This window comes from Littorina saxatilis, linkage group LG6 (genome assembly GCF_037325665.1).
Source record: "Littorina saxatilis isolate snail1 linkage group LG6, US_GU_Lsax_2.0, whole genome shotgun sequence".
Lineage (NCBI taxonomy): Eukaryota > Metazoa > Mollusca > Gastropoda > Littorinimorpha > Littorinidae > Littorina > Littorina saxatilis.
In genome coordinates, this window is record NC_090250.1 from 47,786,271 (window position 1) to 47,806,910 (window position 20,640).

At 43.6% G+C, this 20,640-nt stretch overlaps 2 protein-coding genes across 5 annotated transcripts in view; both read left to right on the plus strand.

The window, feature by feature from the left end:
• LOC138969384 (von Willebrand factor A domain-containing protein 3B-like) overlaps nt 1–20,640 on the plus strand; it is a 95,547-nt gene that overhangs the window by 53,999 nt on the left and 20,908 nt on the right. For all 4 annotated transcript variants that reach the window (XM_070342162.1, XM_070342164.1, XM_070342163.1 and 1 more), the window contains 4 exons: nt 16,667–17,105; nt 18,472–18,593; nt 18,968–19,108; nt 20,403–20,500. In XM_070342162.1, coding sequence (XP_070198263.1) covers nt 16,667–17,105; nt 18,472–18,593; nt 18,968–19,108; nt 20,403–20,500 — 800 coding nt within the window. The remainder of the gene's footprint in view (nt 1–16,666; nt 17,106–18,471; nt 18,594–18,967; nt 19,109–20,402; nt 20,501–20,640) is intronic.
• LOC138969385 (piggyBac transposable element-derived protein 3-like) lies at nt 2,042–5,302 on the plus strand. Its single transcript, XM_070342166.1, has 2 exons — nt 2,042–2,264; nt 2,512–5,302. Exon 2 carries the CDS (start codon nt 3,132–3,134, stop codon nt 4,122–4,124), a length of 993 nt encoding a protein of 330 aa, XP_070198267.1. The 5' UTR covers nt 2,042–2,264; nt 2,512–3,131; the 3' UTR covers nt 4,125–5,302.

A 20,640-nucleotide genomic window follows, 5' to 3' on the forward strand; every position in this document is an offset into this window, starting at 1 on the left:
TGTTTTCTCTCTTGTTTAAAAAGTTGTAGTCTGGTTATGGGTTAATGCATGCCGTGTTTTATAATTTGTCTTTTTTTCTGTAGTGAGATAACTCACTGGTTGTCAGAGGTAGAATGCCTTTATGAGGTACATATTGGATTTTATTCCCAGGGTACGTTGTCAGCTTATATGTTAAATTTCATAATATATTCATCACAAATGAATTTATGTTTATTCCACCGTGTACACACTTACCATGATATATCTACATTATTACTGTAACAATAAAGTTAGAATTATCATATAGGGTGTATGATATTGTTTTTTCTTCTTCTATTTTTTCTTTGATTAAGATTGATGGTGTAGCTTGTCATCAGTATTATGCCAGACAGTATTCGTCTTTTCTGTAGGAATAAATGTATCCACCTGGATGCATCAGTGATTATATATCTGTTTTCCTTAATTTGTCTTCTGGGATGAGGAATAGTCTGTGTTCTATTGACACAAGTTTTTGTCTTGCTGTTAACAAGCAGTCACTGTGCAACATTTGGTTGTACGTGAGAAGTTTAACTAACCACAATGTTACATGTTTACATGTATTATCCTCCCGCGGGTTAGGGGGAAGAATTTACCCGATGCTCCCCAGCATGTCGTAAGAGTCGACTAACGGATTCTGTTTCTCCTTTTACCCTTGTTAAGTGTTTCTTGTATAGAATATAGTCAATGTTTGTAAAGATTTTAGTCAAGCAGTATGTAAGAAATGTTAAGTCCTTTGTACTGGAAACTTGCATTCTCCCTGAGTAAGGTCATTATATTGTACTACGTTGCAAGCCCCTGGAGCAATTTTTTTGATTAGTGCTTTTGTGAACAAGAAACAATTAACAAGTGGCTCTATCCCATCTCCCCCCTTTCCCCGTCGCGATATAACCTTGAACGGTTGAAAACGACGTTAAACACCAAATAAAGAAAGAAAGAATACATGTATTAGAACACTTAATACCAGCGCACACTTTTGTCTGTTTTAAAAGATAATTTATTGAGCCATGATTTCCTGTGATAACTATTATAACCAGTATATAACTGAAGTGGTCATCTTCAAATGACTTTTACAACAGTGGTAAGCCATAATTTTCTGTGATAACTACATACTACCAGTAAGTGATGGATTTTGTGCCACTGGAATAGACCTGCCCGTACGTGTCCATGATTAGGTTTGTTTTTTTGTTTTTTTCCATTTTGCGTCAAGTGTCATTGGTCCTTTTATTTTGTTATTTGCTTTTTGCCGTTAAACTGTGTTTTAACAGTATAAGTGTGGGGTCATTTTTTTTGTGGCACCCCTACTTTTAAATGTTCAATTAAACTTAATTTGTGTTTTTAACATTGATGAATGGTTTCCTCACAAAGTATTGATCTGTGAGTTCATTTGATCTGGAGAATTGATGAAACGAATTGATGATGTTTGATTTTCTTTAAGCCTGTCTCAATTTTTGACCCTGTAACCCTTTTTTTTATGTCTTTTCATCTATATTACATTTTGATGTTGTTGAACACTGTGAACTCCAAAGAACTGTAGTATAGTGGAACATGTCTAAATGAACCCCCTAAGAGACCAACTAAAAGCGGTCTTTATAGACAAGTGGTCATTATGGAAAGGGGAATTATAGAAATTACAAGAACCTCGTCACGGTTTCTTTGGGCTATTCGTATTCATAATGGGCAGGTGGTCGATTTCATGAGGTGGTTGCCAGGGCAAGTTCGACTGTACTTGTACAAAACGATGCAGATGTCTCCCCCTGTTATTGTTATTGATGCTGTGAGCTAACTTGGATCCATTTCGAAGTGAATTATTAAGTCATGTTCATGATAGTATATACCGGTAAGCTTTCAGATGTGTCATCTTACTATGTTGCTGTCATAACCCTGCTTTGTTAGCTGTTCTTTTGGAGTGTGGAGAATACAGGGTTGACCCCCCGCGGGTTAGGGGGAAGAATTTACCCGATGCTCCCCAGCATGTCGTAAGAGGCGACTAACGGATTCTGTTTCTCCTTTTACCCTTGTTAACCCATTAATGCCTAGCGTCCTCGTATGAGGACGCTTTCATTTTAGGCATTTCTTTCAGTGCCAATAAGTGTGTGACCAAGTTTGACAGTACACACATATCAAGGGAGAGTATTCGCAAGCAAAAATTGGTTGCTAGAGTTTCCTCCCTTCCATAGCTTCCTTCAGCGGCCATTTTGGACCCCACACGTGTTGTGTCAAGCCAGCATAATGCCACCACCTAGAAGGTAAGGCCATACCTCGTTCAGTTTTTACTTTTTTAATAACATTACATAAGTGAAATTGGTCCTTAATACAATGTTTAGAGATAAATTTTTTATTTTTTCTAAATGTTTTGTATTTTAGTGATAGTGACTGATCAAAGCGGCGTCCTCGTATGAGGACGCTAGGCACGAATGGGTACAGGTTTTTATAGTCACTTTGCATAATACTTGCTGAGCATGATAGTCACTCAGTGTGTTTTTGTTTTGGCAGATATACTGTCAATGACGTGCTTGACATACTGGAGGAAAACAACACCTTTCAACGAGCAGATGTTTTCATTGAGCCTCCACCAGTTGACATGCTCACTGATGAGGATAGTGGTGACGAGGAAGAGCGCCCCACTGTTGAAAACCTGAATGGACGCCAGCTGTCGGCAAGTGCCACAGCAACTATTATTCTTCCTGATGGAAGACAAACAATCGGAGAGGAAAACCAGACAATTTACACTGAAGAAGAAGCTGTAAGAACCGTTATTTATAATGTGGAAATACATTAGACAAGTAAGGGGTGGGGTGAGTCTTGGCGAAAATGAATTGATGGCAATGGTGACCGTAAGTGTTTTCATTGCGATTCTGTTGCTGTCAGGCTATAGCACGGTGCCCAGAAGAAGGATGAGATGGTCTCACGACAAGGACATCCACAATATTGCCGCCTCAGAAGCGATGACCAGCGACCGCTTTGAAGAAATCTTACGTTACCTGCATCTCAAGGACAATACAAGACTAGACCCTGAAGACAGGATGAGTAAAGTCCGTCCTCTCCTGTCCATGATAAATGAATGATGTCTGAACAACTTTGTCAAGCAACAAAGCCTCAGCATTGACGAAAGTATGGTGCCATATTATGGCCGTCATGGATGCAGACAGTTCATCAGGGGGAAGCCGATTCGCTTTGGCTATAAGTTCTGGATCCTGGCTACCCCTCTTGGATATGTGGTTCAGCTCGAACCTTACCAAGGCGCGAAAGGCAAGCAGGTAACCGAGTGTCCAGGACTTGGCATGGGAGGCTCTGTTGTCATTGACTTGATCGCCGAAATCCAGGGGAATGATGCTTACCATCTGACGTTTGACAATCTGTTTACCTCGCTGAAGTTAGTTGACCATCTGACAACAAAAGGCATCGGATGCACAGGGACAGTGAGGTCCAACCGCATGGAAGATTGTCCACTCAAGAGCGTCAAAGACATGCAGAAGGCAAACAGAGGAACTTACGACTACTCCAAAGACGACAAGACCGGCTTCGTTGCGGTTCGCTGGAATGACAACAGCGTGGTGAACGTTGTATCCAACTGTGTGGGCATCCATCCTGTGCAGACAGCCAGCCGTTGGTCGCGATCTGCTCACCAGAGAGTTCAGATTGGTCAACCGTTTCTGATCTCCCACTACAACAAGACCATGGGTGGCGTCGATCGAATGGATCAAAATGTGGACACGTACAGAGTCACCATAAGAACCAAAAAGTGGTGGTGGCCTATTTTTGCATACATTCTAGATGTCTGTGTGCAACAGGCATGGCTGCTGTATCGACACACTGATGCAGCTACCAACACTCCACTGGACCTGCTTGCCGTTCGCCGCGCCATTGTCAAAAACTACTTGGCCAAAGCAGCACAACCCCCACCTGTTGGTCGTCCACATGGCCACACTCCACAGCTTGACCGCAGAGTGTCCAGAGCTGTACGCTTCGACGGCAAAAACCACGTGGTACAGTGGATCGACAAGCAAATCCGCTGTGCTCTCTGCCACAAGAAATGCAGGCAAAAGTGTAGAAAATGCGACGTCGGGGTGCATGTGAAATGCTTTGAGCAATTTCACACTGAGTGAACTGTACAATTGCAACTGTTGACTCCATGTACTGCTAGTCAAGTGCTAAAGTAGTAAGAGGTTACAAATTTGTGTTCTTCCGATCTCAAATTCTACTGGTAAAGTGCATAAGCTGCTGACCATACCGGACAACTACTAGAAAAAGCACCAAAATGTCCCCAATATGAACAGCCAAAGAGGCAGTTTCAATTTCTTTATTTGTTTGAATGTTATGATTACACTTTCAACTGTTCACAGTTTGATGTTGCAAGAAATTAAAGATGTTCAATGCAACCAAGTGCATAAGCTGCTGACCATGACGGAAAACTACGAGAAAAAGCACCAAAATGTCACCAATATGTACAGCCAAAGAGGCAGTTTCAATTGTTTTCATTTGTTTGAATGTTATGTTCACACTGTCAACTGTTCACAGTTTGCTCTTTGCAAGAAATTAAAGATGTTCATTGTGTTCTACAAGAAAATGTCTTACGTTGGTCTTGTTATTTACCTGTGCCCATTCGTGCCTAGCGTCCTCATATGAGGACGGTCGATTTATTGCATATAAATCACAACACATGCCAATACCATTCAAATGACACTTACACATGACTTTTATATATCATTTGACACCAAACAAACAGAAAAAAAATTGAAAAAAAAATTCAGGCATTAATGGGTTAAGTGTTTCTTGTATAGAATATAGTCAATGTTTGTAAAGATTTTAGTCAAGCAGTATGTAAGAAATGTTAAGTCCTTTGTACTGGAAACTTGCATTCTCCCAGTAAGGTCATATATTGTACTACTACGTTGCAAGCCCCTGGAGCAATTTTTTGATTAGTGCTTTTGTGAACAAGAAACAATTAACAAGTGGCTCTATCCCATCCCCCCCTTTCCCCGTCGCGATATAACCTTGAACGGTTGAAAACGACGTTAAACACCAAATACAGAAAGAAAGAATACAGTGTTGGTTGCAGAATGTAACCAGAAAGTTGTGTCTGTAGCTTTTGTTTAGAGAGTAGCGTTCAGTCATTTTTCCACAGTGCTTAAACAGTAGAAGTATATTTGTTTTCATTTTTTGCATGTACGGTGGCTTTTTTTAGTCTTTTTTTTCTGAGATTGGTGGTGGTGGTAGTGAAAACAGTCTTATTTCATGGATTATTTTTGCCTCAACTTTAAATAAACAGTGCTTTCTGCACGAAGCAGTCTTCTGTACTTTTTGTGTGCAAATGAATACTTTCTTTTGCTTGTATGTGAACCCACACTTTCTGTTGTGTTGTTTTGTTTTCTGAGTTGTAAATGTGCTTTTCATAGATAGTGCTATGTCACTTTTGTTATAGTCTTTAGCTTTGGCGTAATTCAGAACAAGACAAAGGTTGGAAAAGCAGAAAAAGGGAGAAGTTTAAAATGCACTTGGTATGATTTAATGAATGCACGGAAAGTAGAATCTGCATGCAGTGCTCAGATTGCCCATTTACATTATTTATTGTTCACTAGTAGGGGAAGTTGGTCTTTCCTCCTTTATTATTACACCCCCGGTATAGGGGTGTGTATAGGATTCGGTCGATGTGTTTGTTTGTTTGTGTTCGCATATAGATCTCAAGAATGAACGGACCGATCGTCACCAAACTTGGTGAACAGGTTCTATACATTCCTGAGACGGTCCTTACAAAAATTGGGACCAGTCAAACACACGGTTAGGGAGTTATTGGTGTGTATAGGATTCGGTCGATGTGTTTGTTTGTTTGTTTGTGTTCACATATAGATCTCAAGAATGAACGGACCGATCGTCACCAAACTTGGTGAACAGGTTCTATACATTCCTGAGACGGTCCTTACAAAAATTGGGACCAGTCAAACACACGGTTAGGGAGTTATTGGTGGATTAAGATTCTACAAGGACTTATACAGAAACATTAATGGTCAAAGGGAAATAACCTTCTCAGTTGGTGGCAGTGAGAATGGGTGCAGTGAGAATGGTTATTTCCCTTTGACCAACGGGGGTGTTTTTCCTACCTCGGAGGAATTTCTTGTTTTCTTTATGTTCTGCCTATCACTGTACGCTTTCAGTGGCCTGATACTTCACATTATCACATTAGCATGAACGTGAAGCCATAAAGGTGTATGTATATCGATTGTTCATGTAAGAACTCACACACGTCCACACAGAATCACACTCACACACATACACGCACAGTGTCACTCTCTGTCTCTCCCCCGTTGGTTCAGAAAACAAATACTCAAAACACTGGTGTGCACTCACACACACACAGACACACACACAAACACACACGCGCGCACACACACAAACACACACACACAGACACACTCACACACAAATACACACACACAGCACACACAGCACACACACACACAAACACACACACACACACACACACACACATCTGTTTTGTCACATGACAAGTCAGATTGCTGGCCTGATTGTCAGCTTGCTTGTTAGCTCAGTGGTAGCTAGAGCCTTCCAAGTAGAAGGTCCAGGATTCGAATCCTGCTGGCGGTAATCCTGCTGGCGGTAATCCTGGTGGGGGAAAGGAGTTGGGTTTTTCAGACCTCCCAGGTCAATATATGTGCAGACCAGCTGGTACCGGAGCTCTCTTCATGCATATATGTGTACAGGTGATCAAATATACACTCTTACACCCGGCCCCCATAGCGCAGTGGTTAGCGCATCGGGCTGCGGGCTGGGAGGTCGTGGGTTCGAATCCCATCAGGGTCATGTGGGTTTTTCGGGCTACGGTCGGCTCCTACCCAGAGTGGAAGTGCTATGGTTCCTATGGGAAGGCTGGGATCACACAGCCGAGTGTCATTCACTTAACGAATGCGACTTTGAGGGTGCTCAGGTTCTGAATACCTGACCAACACCGCAGGCGCGGCAGTTCTAGGGCCTGGTTGACGCCAGGATATATTATGACAGTAAGCGTAGAGTGCTGCCCTGTCACGTAGTCTCAAACCAAATTGGAAATCCAAAGCATCATCATTATAATCATCCTCATCTCATTAATCATCCAAAATATAAATTGTCCTTGCTCTTGTGGCCCTTCATGCCCGGAGCTCTCATGGTGACCTTGGTGTCAGTGCTCCTGTTCGATCCTTCCTTGAATAGTAGTTCTGCTGTCAGTCTTCAACGTGTGACGTTCTGGGGGGTCGACGGAGGGACGTGGTGGCGGTCTGCTCTCTGGAGGGGACGCTCACTCAGTCTGGCTCCGCGACTTAAAAAGTCAATGTCGTTAGTAGGGGGCATAGTAGGTAGTGGGCTGCGTCCGTTAGCTCGGGACAGACCCACTATTGAACACCGTCCCACTTCGTCAACATCACGGGCCAAAGAATCTAGACACAGCCATCGTCGAACGCTGAAGAAGAAGAAGAACACCGTCGAAGTGACTCAGCAGAAGTGCAGTGTCCTCTTCCGAGGGTAGCCTACCGCAGCGGCCCGACATCCCCCCCTGGAGCGTCTGTAAAATCGACAAGTCTGGCAGCGGAACGAAATTCAGAGGTGGTTGGAGCAGTGAGTGCAGGGACGGGGCGGTGTGAGAGCACAACGGGACAAGGAACAGGTGTAAAGACACAAAAACAAAAAAACAAAAAAAAATATGCACTCTTACGATGGAGTTTAACAATGGGACAGATAGGGGTCTGCACACATATACAAAATCCACTCATATGAAAGTCAAGTGTATGTGAGAGTTATAGCCCACAAACGCAGAGGGAGAAGCTGGACTCATAACAACTGACCCAAAGCTCGCTGACTTCTGTAAGCTTTAAGATGGTCCTTGATTGAGGCCGAAGTCGATTTTGCGAAGTCTTTTTAACAAATACTCAGTGCTAAAGCTTCGTGCGGCTAGCTTTGCAAAGTATACTTCGAGTAGTCGACTTCGCCCAGTTAAAGACAGGCTTGATGGTGAGGATCACCAGTGGCATGGCCACTGCTGATTGCATGCACAGAGTTATACCCCCATTCCACACAACCGTTCTAAGTCCCGTTCCCGTACCGACCAAGGAATGGAGCGGGCACGGGAGGGATCGGGAGGGAACCGCAATGAAACGTAAATGATCGTTAACGGAACTGCTTTGAACGGTAGGGATGGTTGAGTTTGGGCTGCATGCTCAAAATTTTAGCCATTCCCCTCCCGATCAGAATGAACGGTAATTATGGAACCTTAACCCATCGGTAACGGAACGCTTGGATCGTTAAAGGAACTTAAAACAACGGTAATGTAACGATAGCGCTCTCACACACTGAGTTATCATACCCACATTCCACACATCCGTTCTAGCTTCTGTTCCCAGCCGTCCTGGGGACGGCTGCCACTATGGTCAGACGCTGCTCAAAGATGCCAAAAACGGCCATTTGCGCAGCGTTCCATTGTTGTGGCAGCCGTCCTTGGTCGGTACGGGAACGGGACCTAGAACGGTTGTGTGGAATGGGGGTATAATGGGTGAGCCACACACAACAGTATCTCGTGTGTGGAGACTACTGGGGGAGCCACTGAGCAAAGTATCAGAGACATTATCTGCCTGATTACTTGGACGCCATCCAAAAGGTGGAAGCAGTAAGCCCTGAACTGAATGGCCCTTTGTTGCACAGGGTCAGGTAATGATGGCCTTGATCTTGCTTATTGTGCTAACCGGCTCAGAAGGAGGTTGGATAATGATAAGCTTGCATGGTGGTGTTTTAGGTTTGTGTAAATTAGTGGGATCAGATAATGATACGTTCAGTTCATGTCTTAAGAGCTTTGAAGTAAGTGGTATTGAGCGTCCTGACTGAACACTGACATTAAATGATCTGTTGGTGACTGAGCGCTTCGTGTAATTGTAGAGTGTAGGGCATGTACCGTTTTGTCGTTTACATTTGGCTGAAGAGTAGTTTGTTGCTCACCCACCCGGAACCCGCATTCTGACCTAACAACTCCCAACTTGACCCACTTTTTCTCATCCCTATAGCCTGTAAGGTTTTGTCTTTTATATTAATTGGCTGAAATGTAGTCTGTTGCACACCCAACTAGAATCCACATTCTGACTAAACCTCCCGCAACTGCACGCACCTTTTCCCACCCCTATATACTTCCCCATAGCGGGAATAATTGCCTGAACAAAGGCAAAACTCCATGGGAAAAGCCTGACCAAGGGAAGAAAACATTAGCTCCTCTGTTAACTCGATCATCATCGGCTAATTGTGATGTGATTGCAGGGATAGAGCAAGCCATGATTGCTCTGGTGTTATGACATTTATTGAACATTAAACAGTGAGCCAGCCAGTCCTGCTACATCCACTACATGTTGTATTACTTGCAAATATCTAACGGACACTGGCACACAGTGTACACGCACATACTGCCTGTTTGCATACCACGCATGCACTCACCCACACACACACACACACACACACACACACACACACACACACACACATACACACACACACACACATACACACACACACACACTCACACACACACACACACACACACACACACACACACACACACACTCTCTGATCACAGAACCACACACACACACACACACACACTCTCTGATCACAGAACCTATCGATCAAAAGAGATGAACAAATATTGTATTGTGTTAAAAGAAGCCATTAGAAAGATGTTGAATTATTGACAGAAACACAGCGCTGGCCTGGATTCCAGCGGTGCATACCCCAATCAATACTGTCAAAGGATGTTTGTCGTCTGGGACTGGTTGCTTAGCACGTTGGAACGGTTAGTCGACCTGTCAGTCTGCAAGCTGCAAGCATCTTGGTTTGATTTCAGTTCATCTTCAAGTCTCAAGCTGAGAGCAGTTTACGTTTCAGTTAGGGCAGTTACTTTGACCTGACATGTGCTAGCTGGAATGAAGTTTGTTGCTGTTCTGGTGAGCATGGCTTGGGGCAGTCTAGTGTTACACTTGTGAGATAGTAAATAGGTTGCGGTGAGAAGAACACAATACTGAGTATAGAACCGGACAAAAACATGGCATCATTTTTCTTGTGTGACACACATTCTACCCCCCAGGGACTGACCCCTTCGGGACAAGCTGGTACATGTATCATCAAACAGGATATGTACTGTCACCGACAGTCTGAGACGAGAAAAGTTACATTATCTTTATCGTGGTTCTGTACTGAGTATTTAGTCGTTGTACCTGCAACCTTGATAGTGTACTGGTCTTTTGTCAGATAGTGTCAACACTTGTAGTTGTCCTAGTCAGGGTTACCTGATCACCTGCATGTGTGTAGTAGTACAAGCTGCTTGCACAGGGCCTAGCTAATAGCACAATAAAGTAAGTGTAACTTGATTACCGCGTATGTTCACAATTCCAAATAGAAATATGTAGGTCAGACACACAGGTTATTTTCTTTTCATTTTTCATTTTTCATTTTTGAGTCACTTGAGAAAAAGTGACTCTATGTAATCGGTCAGTGTTAGTCTGTCCGGCCGGCCGTCCGGCCGGCCGGCCGTCCGTAGACACCACCTTAACGTTGGACTTTTCTCGGAAACTATCAAAGCGATCGGGCTCATATTTTGTTTAGTCGTGACCTCCAATGACCTCTACACTTTAACGATGGTTTCGTTGACCTTTGACCTTTTTCAAGGTCACAGGTCAGCGTCAAAGGAAAAATTAGACATTTTATATCTTTGACAAAGTTCATCGGATGTGATTGAAACTTTGTAGGATTATTCTTTACATCAAAGTATTTACATCTGTAGCCTTTTACGAACGTTATCAGAAAAACAAGGGAGATAACTAGCCTTTTCTGTTCGGCAACACACAACTTAACGTTGGGCTTTTCTCGGAAACTATAAAAGTGACCGGGCTCAAATTTTATGTGAACGTGACTCATTGTGTTGTGAATAGCAATTTCTTCCTGTCCATCTGATGCCTCATATAATATTCAGAACTGCGAAAGTGACTCGATCGAGCGTTTGCTCTTCTTGTCATTACTTTATTGTCCCATCGCTGGGAAATTCGGGTCGCTTCCTCCCAGTGGAAAGCTAGCAGCAACGGAGTCGCGCTACCCAGGTGTCTGCGTGTTTAGGTGTATTCAACCACCTGCACTTATGGCAGAATGACCAAGGTCTTTTACGTGCCATTGTGATGACACGGGGGTGGGACATGGCTTCCGTCTCTGGGTCTGCACATTAAGTTGACCCGTGTCCGTCCCGGCCCGGATTCGAACCAGCGACCTTTCGATCACAAGTCCAGTGCTCTACCAACTGAGCTACCGGGCCCCCTATTAGGTGTAGATGTAAAACTGCATGTGTACATAGAGTAGAGTTGACAACTGGTTTTGAAGTCAGCGCCGCTATACCGACCAAGCTATTTCCCCGCCCCTAAGGTTATCTGAATTATTAAGGGTGGATGTAAAACTGCATGTGTATACATAGAGTAGAGTTGATATGCATCGGAACAAACGCTAGGAATTGCCTGCATTTGTTCACAGTTGCAAACAGAATCTGGCAGCTCACTGATTGCACACACGTGTATCTATAGGGGTGTATGTTTTACAGCACATGTACAGATAAGAGTGCAATGGAAGACTATATTATCGAAACAACAAGTCGCGTAAGGCGAAATTACTACATTTAGTCAAGCTGTCGAACTCACGGAATGAAACTGAACGCACTGTATTTTTTTCACCAAGACAGTACAGCTTCGTCAATCCCCGCGAGAAGGAAATCGCTCACCTCCCACGTGCAAAACGCAGTGATATGCACACGCCAGAATAGCGCGGTAGCGTATTGTGCTAAGCAGGAAAGCGCGCTTTTCTGTATTCGTGTTAACTTTCTGAGCTTGTTTTGAATACAACCTATCATATCTATATGTTTTTGGAATCAGAAAACGATAAAGAGTAAGATGAAATCATTTTTGGATCGATTTCTTAAATTTTAATCGTAAGACTAATTAATCTATTTTCGTTAATTGTGATCACATTTTAAGAGTAAACATGACATATGTATACATTTTTAGATTCAGAATGTCATGAAGAATACGATGGAATCAATTTTAAATCTGTTTTCGAAAAATCGATTTTAATGACAACTTTAATGAGCAAACTCATTAATTAATTTGTAAGCCTCCAAGCTGAAATGCAATACCAAAGTCCGGGCGTCGTCGAAGATTACTTGACCAAAATTTCAACCAATTTGGTTTAAAAATGAGAGCGTGACAGTGCCGCCTCAACTTTCACAAAAAGCCGGATATGACGTCATCAAAGACATTTATCAAAAAAATGAAAAAAACGTCTGGGGATATCATACCCAGGAACTCCCATGTAAAATTTCATGAAGATCGGTCTAGTAGTTTTCTCTAAATCGCTCTACACACACACACACATACACACACATACACCACACCCTCGTCTCGATTCCCCCCTCTACGTTAAAACATTTAGTCAAAACTTAATGTAAAAAGAGAACACAACAGTTACCAGGTTTGGTAAATTCTCAATCAATATTTTGACAGTTGGTCGCTGCCTTCTTCAGGATGGTAAAAAGTAAGGAAATTTTGACAGTGCGTCATGATGGATATTATGTCACTAAGTGGCATGTATTCTTTCTTTCTCTTCTCGCACACACACAGGCTATAATTGTTTATGTATGAAACTGTGCCATGAATGCTTGAAGGCATTGATAGTTCCAAACAGAATTAAACACTTCAGGATCAATAGTTTTAGGTTTAGATTTTGTGTGTGAGAATTAATGTGTGCTCACGTCCATGAGCGGGGCTGAAGTAGATAAACGATATGGTGAACTGACAAACAGTGGCTCCTCATGGTCATGGTGACTGGTGTCTGGTTGAGATCCTCAAGTGACTAGTACTACATGGCACCAAGGCCTTAGTCTACACAGTCATAAACAGGATGTGGCACAGCGGATAAGACTACAGTACATTTAAGTGTCCCAACAGTGCCAGAACCCACACTGAATTGGTTCAGTGGCAGCAAATGTGAACTGATTAAACAAGCTATACGGAGAGATCAATTTGATTCCTTGATAACGTATACAGTGTATTGAACGGACTGCTTGTTGAATGGCAGCAGTTGTGTGTTTTGACAGTGCTGGCTTAATGGATCAGTGAACTCTCAGCCCGTGTATAGGAGCACCGCGTGTTTCCTAGTGCCTTGCTTGTGTGTTGCTTGGCTAGAAACGGAGACTTGAGTGGTGTGTGTGTGTGTGTGTTTCTGTACATAATATTAGTGTTTCTGTAAAAGCATAATTTCACTATCACAGAGGGACATGTAAAATCAGTTTCACCAGTGTTTGGGCTTTTTCCAGGGTAGGTGTACAGTGTTTCAGGCCAGGTGTTTGTGATTCTACGATCGGTTCTCCAGTGCTGCTATAAGTGATCATCACCAGATTATCTAGCTGGTTTGTCCTGGCACATCACTGTACGGTATTCTGGGTGTATATACAGTGAATCCCCCTTTTAATTAAGACCCACTAATGTATTAGACTTCCTCCTTTTTGAGTCACCCTCCTTTCTCAGATGTTCTGTTCATAACCTCTGTAAATGTACTTCCATTTTTAAGACTCCCTCATTTTTGAGTCACCCTCATTTTTGAGTCACCCTCCTTTCTCAGATGTTCTGTTCATAACCTCTGTAAATGTACTTCCATTTTTAAGACTCCCTCCTTTTTGAGTCACCCTCCTTTCTCAGATGTTCTGTTCATAACCTCTGTAAATGTACTTCCATTTTTAAGACTCCCTCATTTTTGAGTCACCCTCATTTTTGAGTCACCCTCCTTTCTCAGATGTTCTGTTCATAACCTCTGTAAATGTACTTCCATTTTTAAGACTCCCTCATTTTTGAGTCACCCTCATTTTTGAGTCACCCTCCTTTCTCAGATGTTCTTTTCATAACCTCTGTAAATGTACTTCCATTTTTAAGACTCCCTCATTTTTGAGTCACCCTCATTTTTGAGTCACCCTCCTTTCTCAGATGTTCTGTTCATAACCTCTGTAAATGTACTTCCATTTTTAAGACTCCCTCATTTTTGAGTCACCCTCATTTTTGAGTCACCCTCCTTTCTCAGATGTTCTGTTCATAACCTCTGTAAATGTACTTCCATTTTTCAGACTCCCTCATTTTTGAGTCACCCTCATTTTTGAGTCACCCTCCTTTCTCAGATGTTCTTTTCATAACCTCTGTAAATGTACTTCCATTTTTAAGACTCCCTCATTTTTGAGTCACCCTCATTTTTGAGTCACCCTCCTTTCTCAGATGTTCTTTTCATAACCTCTGTAAATGTACTTCCATTTTTAAGACTCCCTCATTTTTGAGTCACCCTCATTTTTGAGTCACCCTCCTTTCTCAGATGTTCTGTTCATAACCTCTGTAAATGTACTTCCATTTTTAAGACTCCCTCATTTTTGAGTCACCCTCATTTTTGAGTCACCCTCCTTTCTCAGATGTTCTTTTCATAACCTCTGTAAATGTACTTCCATTTTTAAGACTCCCTCATTTTTGAGTCACCCTCCTTTCTCAGATGTTGAACTGTTCATAACCTCTGTAAATGTACTTCCATTTTTAAGACTCCCTCATTTTTAAGACTCCCTCATTTTTGAGTCACCCTCATTTTTGAGTCACCCTCCTTTCTCAGATGTTCTGTTTATAACCTCTGTAAATGTACTTCCATTTTAAGACTCCCTCATTTTTGAAGGTGGTAAAAGGGTGGTTCCACTGTAGTGGCGAAATAAAAGTTCTCAGTTTTTGATCTGCTGGTTTTTGATGTCACTTGACCACACAGCCTAAACTCCGAGTGTCTGTGGTAAGTAGCTGCATTGCGTTGCAGTTTACTTTATTATACCGCAGTGCAAATATTGCATTGTACAGCAGTTACTGGGTCAGGGAGCAATGCAAGGCGAGGCCACTCAGGCACACAAAAGGATTTATTGGCAGCATTCAGGATTAACGCATTCTTCCTCTGTTCAGGATTAAATCCGTCTGGTAGTGATAATAGTCACACACAGATTGTACACACATGGGAGTGATAGCATTCACTAAAATATTGGATAATTCGATCCTGTGTGTTGAATTCAGTTGAGCTTGTGATTGCTTTGAACTAAAAAATCTCTGGCAGTTTTCCCAGGGCGTCTTTGTTCTTGCGTTGACTGAACAGTGTGGTACTTACCTGTTGGTCCATTAGTGTGATCAGCTGTGAACAAGTGGTGCATTTCTTTGCAAAAGTGTGTGTTGTGTGGATTAGTGCAGTGATACTTCGTGTCTTGATCCCCTCCCTGTTGGCCCAGACACAGACGTGTCACTCATGTGTACAACCTAAAAGTTGATGTAAGCTGTGGTCATGGACAGTACAAGCAACAATACTTCAGGTCAAACTCATATTTCAAAGAATTGGATTATTATTCTTTCGTCTAGACTCAAAGATATCAGCAGTTACTTGGAGTGAAACTTAAAGGATTAAACGCAAAAGTCTTCATCAGTACAAGCTAGCTTCTGATGAATAGAGGTCAGGAATAGTTGCTTGGAATGGTCGCTTGGAGTGAAACAGAACAAGATACAAACAGAAATCTTTCCCGGTACAAGGCTTGAGGGTGAAGTCAGTTCACTAGGTGCTCTATCAGCCAGTGTGTGAGGGCACCAGCCCACAGCATCAGAATGTCGCTGATCAAACGCAAGCTGAGGATTCAGCGCACGCTGGACTTTCTGGAGCGTGACGAGGCGGAGAAAGAACTACGCAGGCTACGTCACGCTCAGGAGCTAGAGGAAAATTCTCACAAGAAAGACATTTTGGTGATAGACTCTGGTCGCCCTGTCTACTTCTGGCACTGGAAGGTGCACAAAAATGCCTGTGATCACGGCTATATCTTCATCAAGACTCGCTTCAAAATCAACGTGAGTGGTCTGACTGGCGCTGCCTGGTTCCACTTGTGGTCAGGTTGTCATATCAGTAAGATGTGAGAAGATGTGTTGGTGAGGACAATATGAAGACAACGCATCTCTTACACTTGCACATTCTCTATTGCTGTGTGGTTCCAACAATTCCCAGTGTCTTTTTGGTTGTCTTAATTGTCACTCTCTTTCAGACTGAGTTATGAAATCTGTGGTAGTACATGTATCCCCTTTCATTTAGCTTTGTGTGCACTAGACTTATAGTTGTCCTCTGAGTGCCCACCAGGAAGACTTGGCGCAGACACAGCAGAAAAGACTATTGGACAAGTCTGTCAACAGGCACATTCATACAGACAGGCAGATAGACACACAGACAGGCAGAAACACTCACACACACACACACACACACACACACACACACACACACACACACACACACAGACAGACTAACACTAACACACACACTCACACACACACACACACACACATGCATGCATGCATGCGTGCACCAATGCATACACACACACACACACACACACACACACATACACACACCCGTCACTACATGTATACAATTAAGCTTACTTTTGACCCCTGCAACACCAGTATGCCAGATGTACAGATGTGGCTGATGTATGTCACTGTCAGTGTATATGTTTGACTGTCTCACTGTAAATGTGTCGTTGTTTCTTCCCCAGAGTGTGGACAGGGTACTGCACGTTGAGGATGACCAGATCGACACCGCCCCTACCACACCCCGGGTAGGCTCCACCCCCCGAACACCCCACCCCCCTGATGACCGCAGCCCCACCCCCTCAGAAACCCACACTCCCCGCCCTCCAGACAGCCCTGCCCCTCAGTCCCCTCTAAGTCCCTCCCACCGTTCTGTGAGCATCAACACCTCGCGTGTCTCTGTCAAAGTCTCTGCCCATGAATCCAGCAGCAGCACTCTCCCTGTCCGCAACAGCACACCACGATCAGCCAAGAAAAACACGCCCAGGAACAATGACAGCAACAACAGGAAGAAGGTCGGCCGAGGGGTCAAGACCACAGGGGGCAGAGGTCGTGTCATGGTCAGCACACTGCGGGGAACTCGCGTGGTTGCTCGCAATGACAAAGACGGGCTGTATTACCCTGGTGAGTTGTGAGCTGGTCTAGCTAAGTGAGTTGTCTGGCTGAATGATCGAGTTGTTAGTTTGGCTTAGTGAGTTATGAGCCAGTCTGGCTAGGTGATTTATGTCTGGCTGAATGAGTTGTTAATGTGGCTCAGTGAGTTATGAGCGGAATGGCTGAGTAAGTCATGAGTGTGGCTCAGTGATTTGAGGCATGTTTGGAAAATACCCGATTTTTCCTTCCGCTCTCCAGTCCGCCCAGCTGGAAATGGGTACCTGACCCTTTTTAGGGCCGGTGAGGGCGAAGGCAGCGAGATAGAGAAGTGGACACCGCCCTCCTTAAGCTGGCTGGAGGGTAGTTGAAATCTCTAACATCTCGCTTTCCTACCACCAAAAATGGCCATGGGACTACCTTTACCCATAGGAATCAGTATCTGTGTGTGAGTGTGCTAGTTTGTGTGTGTGTGTGCGAGTTTTCGTGCATGTAAACATGTGGTGTGTGTGTTTTTGTTGACTCACATGCGAAGCAAAAGTGAGTCTATGTACTCACCCGAGTCGTCCGTCCGTCCGTCCGTCCGGACGTCCGGCCGTACGTCCGTCCGTCCGTCCGGAAAACTTTAACGTTGGATATTTCTTGAACACTATTCAGTCTATCAGTACCAAATTTGGCAAGATGGTGTATGATGACAAGGCCCCAAAAAACATACAAAGCATCTTGACCTTGCTTCAAGGTCAAGGTCGCAGGGGCCATAAATGTTGCCTAAAAAACAGCTATTTTTCACATTTTTCACATTTTCTCTGAAGTTTTTGAGATTGAATACCTCACCTATATATGATATATAGGGCAAAGTAAGCCCCATCTTTTGATACCAGTTTGGTTTACCTTGCTTCAAGGTCAAGGTCACAGGAGCTCTTCAAAGTTGGATTGTATACATATTTTGAAGTGACCTTGACCCTGAACTATGGAAGATAACTGTTTCAAACTTAAAAATTATGTGGGGCACATGTTATGCTTTCATCATGAGACACATTTGGTCACATATGATCAAGGTCAAGGTCACTTTGACCCTTATGAAATGTGACCAAAATAAGGTAGTGAACCACTAAAAGTGACCATATCTCATGGTAGAAAGAGCCAATAAGCACCATTGTACTTCCTATGTCTTGAATTAACAGCTTTGTGTTGCATGACCTTGGATGACCTTGACCTTGGGTCAAGGTCACATGTATTTTGGTAGGAAAAATGTGTAAAGCAGTTCTTAGTGTATGATGTCATTGCTAGGTTTAGGTCAAGCATGTGAGTCGTATGGGCTTTGCCCTTCTTGTTACCGGAGCAGTGTGCTATAAATTTTACAACATTACTGAGCCACTGGTGATTGCTGCATTACCAGGCAAGGTGTCGAGGTGTCCCAACGTGCGTCACGCCACAGTAGAGTTTTGTGACGGTGAGCGGGAGGTGTTGACACGATTCATCATACCTGTGTCTGGTGCTGTGGCCTGCCCTCCTCTACAGGTAACACACACACACACACACACACACACACACACACACACACACACACACACACACACACATACATGCACGCACACTCGCACACTGATTCATTGTTGGATGATATACTTTCCTACTTTAAATGCAGGCAACATTCTCTCACCTTGGTGCCGAAAGCTATGAAAACCCAGATGTTTTGCCGCTTATACTTTGACTTTTCCCTTTACACCTGGTACGTGCCTGTCTCACCTGTGTGTACTGTGTGTTTGATATTTGTGTTGCCCCTATCACCTGACCCTTTCACACCTATGCTACCTGTGTTCTTCGTGCCTCTGACACCTGTGTAATTGACCTGTATCCTTCACCCCTGTATGACCTGTGTGTGTGTGTGACAGGTGGGGGACTATGCCCTGGTGCAGGTGGTAAACCTGGAGCAGGCGGCAGAGTGCTACGCGCCGTGCATCGTGCAGTTCACACCCCAATGCAGACAGGCCCAGGCCCAGTTCTACACCGTCATGCTCTACAACGGACAGAAAGTATGTACTGGTAGACATTTGACACCAAACAACACTGTCATGCTCTACGGCAGACAGAAAGTATGTACTGGTAGACATTTGACACCAAACAACACAGACAGAAGGTATGTACTGGTAGACATTTGACACCAAACAACACTGTCATGCTCTACGGCAGACAGAAAGTATGGACTGGTAGACATTTGACACTAAACAACACTGTCATGCTCTACGGCAGACAGAAAGTATGTACTGGTAGACATTTGACACCAAACAACACTGTCATGCTCTACGGCAGACAGAAAGTATGTACTGGTAGACATTTGACACTAAACAACACTGTCATGCTCTACGGCAGACAGAAAGTATGTATACTGGCGGTAGACATTTGACACCAAAAACTCAGTCATGCTCTATTTCAGACAGAAGGTATGTACTGGTAGACATTTGACACCATGTTCTGCAACAGGCAGAAAGTATGCGGGCAGATTTAGAATGAAGTTTTGAACAGTCATACCCTATATCCAACATGAAATGTGACCCTCCACCACGAAATGAGTCGCATGTCACCTCACGCGGTTCTGCGCTAGGCATAATATAAGTCCGCGGGGTGTCTAGTAACAGTGTGAGGGTCACCATAATCACTGGCTTATAACTCAAACAGTGTTCACTCTTTTCTAAAACGGTTTTCACCACTGGATAGAGAATAAAAAACTCTTTAAGAAAATGTAAAAATATGAAAATCATGAAAAGGTGACATGCGACTCATTCCGTGGTGGAGGGTCACAAATATGCACAACCATTGCAAAGGAACAGAGTTTTCAAAATGACTATGAACATGATATTCAAAACTCCCTTGAACAGTCATACCCTATTTTGAACATGAAGTACTCGCAATCTTTGCAAAGAAACAGAGAATGTTCATGGTGATGATAACGATGATGAGGACGATGATGATGGTGGTGACGACGATAATGATGAGGACGATGATGATGGTGGTGACGATGATAATGATGAGGACGATGATGATGGTGGTGACGATGATGATGATGAGGACGATGATGATGGTGACGATGATAATGATGAGGACGATGATGATGGTGGTCACGATAATGATGATGAGGACGATGATGGTGGTGACGGTGATGATGATGAGGACGATGATGATGGTGGTCACGATAATGATGATGAGGACGATGATGGTGGTGACGGTGATGATGATGAGGACGATGATGATGGTGGTGACGATAATGATGATGACGGTGATGATGGTGGTGAGGATGATGAGGATGTTGATGATGATGATGTTGTGCAGGTAACGACACGCAGAATCCACCTGGTGAAGATTAGCAAGGAGAGGTTTGAGCTGTCGGCACGCTACATCGCCGCAGTGCAGGGCGAGGACAGGAAGAAGTAAGTCAGCCATTTCACGTCACGCTGCTCTTTTGGTCCCCTGGCCTTTCACATTTCTTCTTCGTTCATTGGCTCTCCCTCGTTCACTAATTTCATGTACCCTGGGGTGGGTGGGAACCCAGGATCAGTTTGATAAGCCA

What these genes read in the sequence shown, in the direction of transcription:
- LOC138969385 (XM_070342166.1), top strand. Translation starts at nt 3,132, where the DNA reads ATGGTGCCATATTATGGCCGTCATGGATGCAGACAGTTCATCAGGGGG.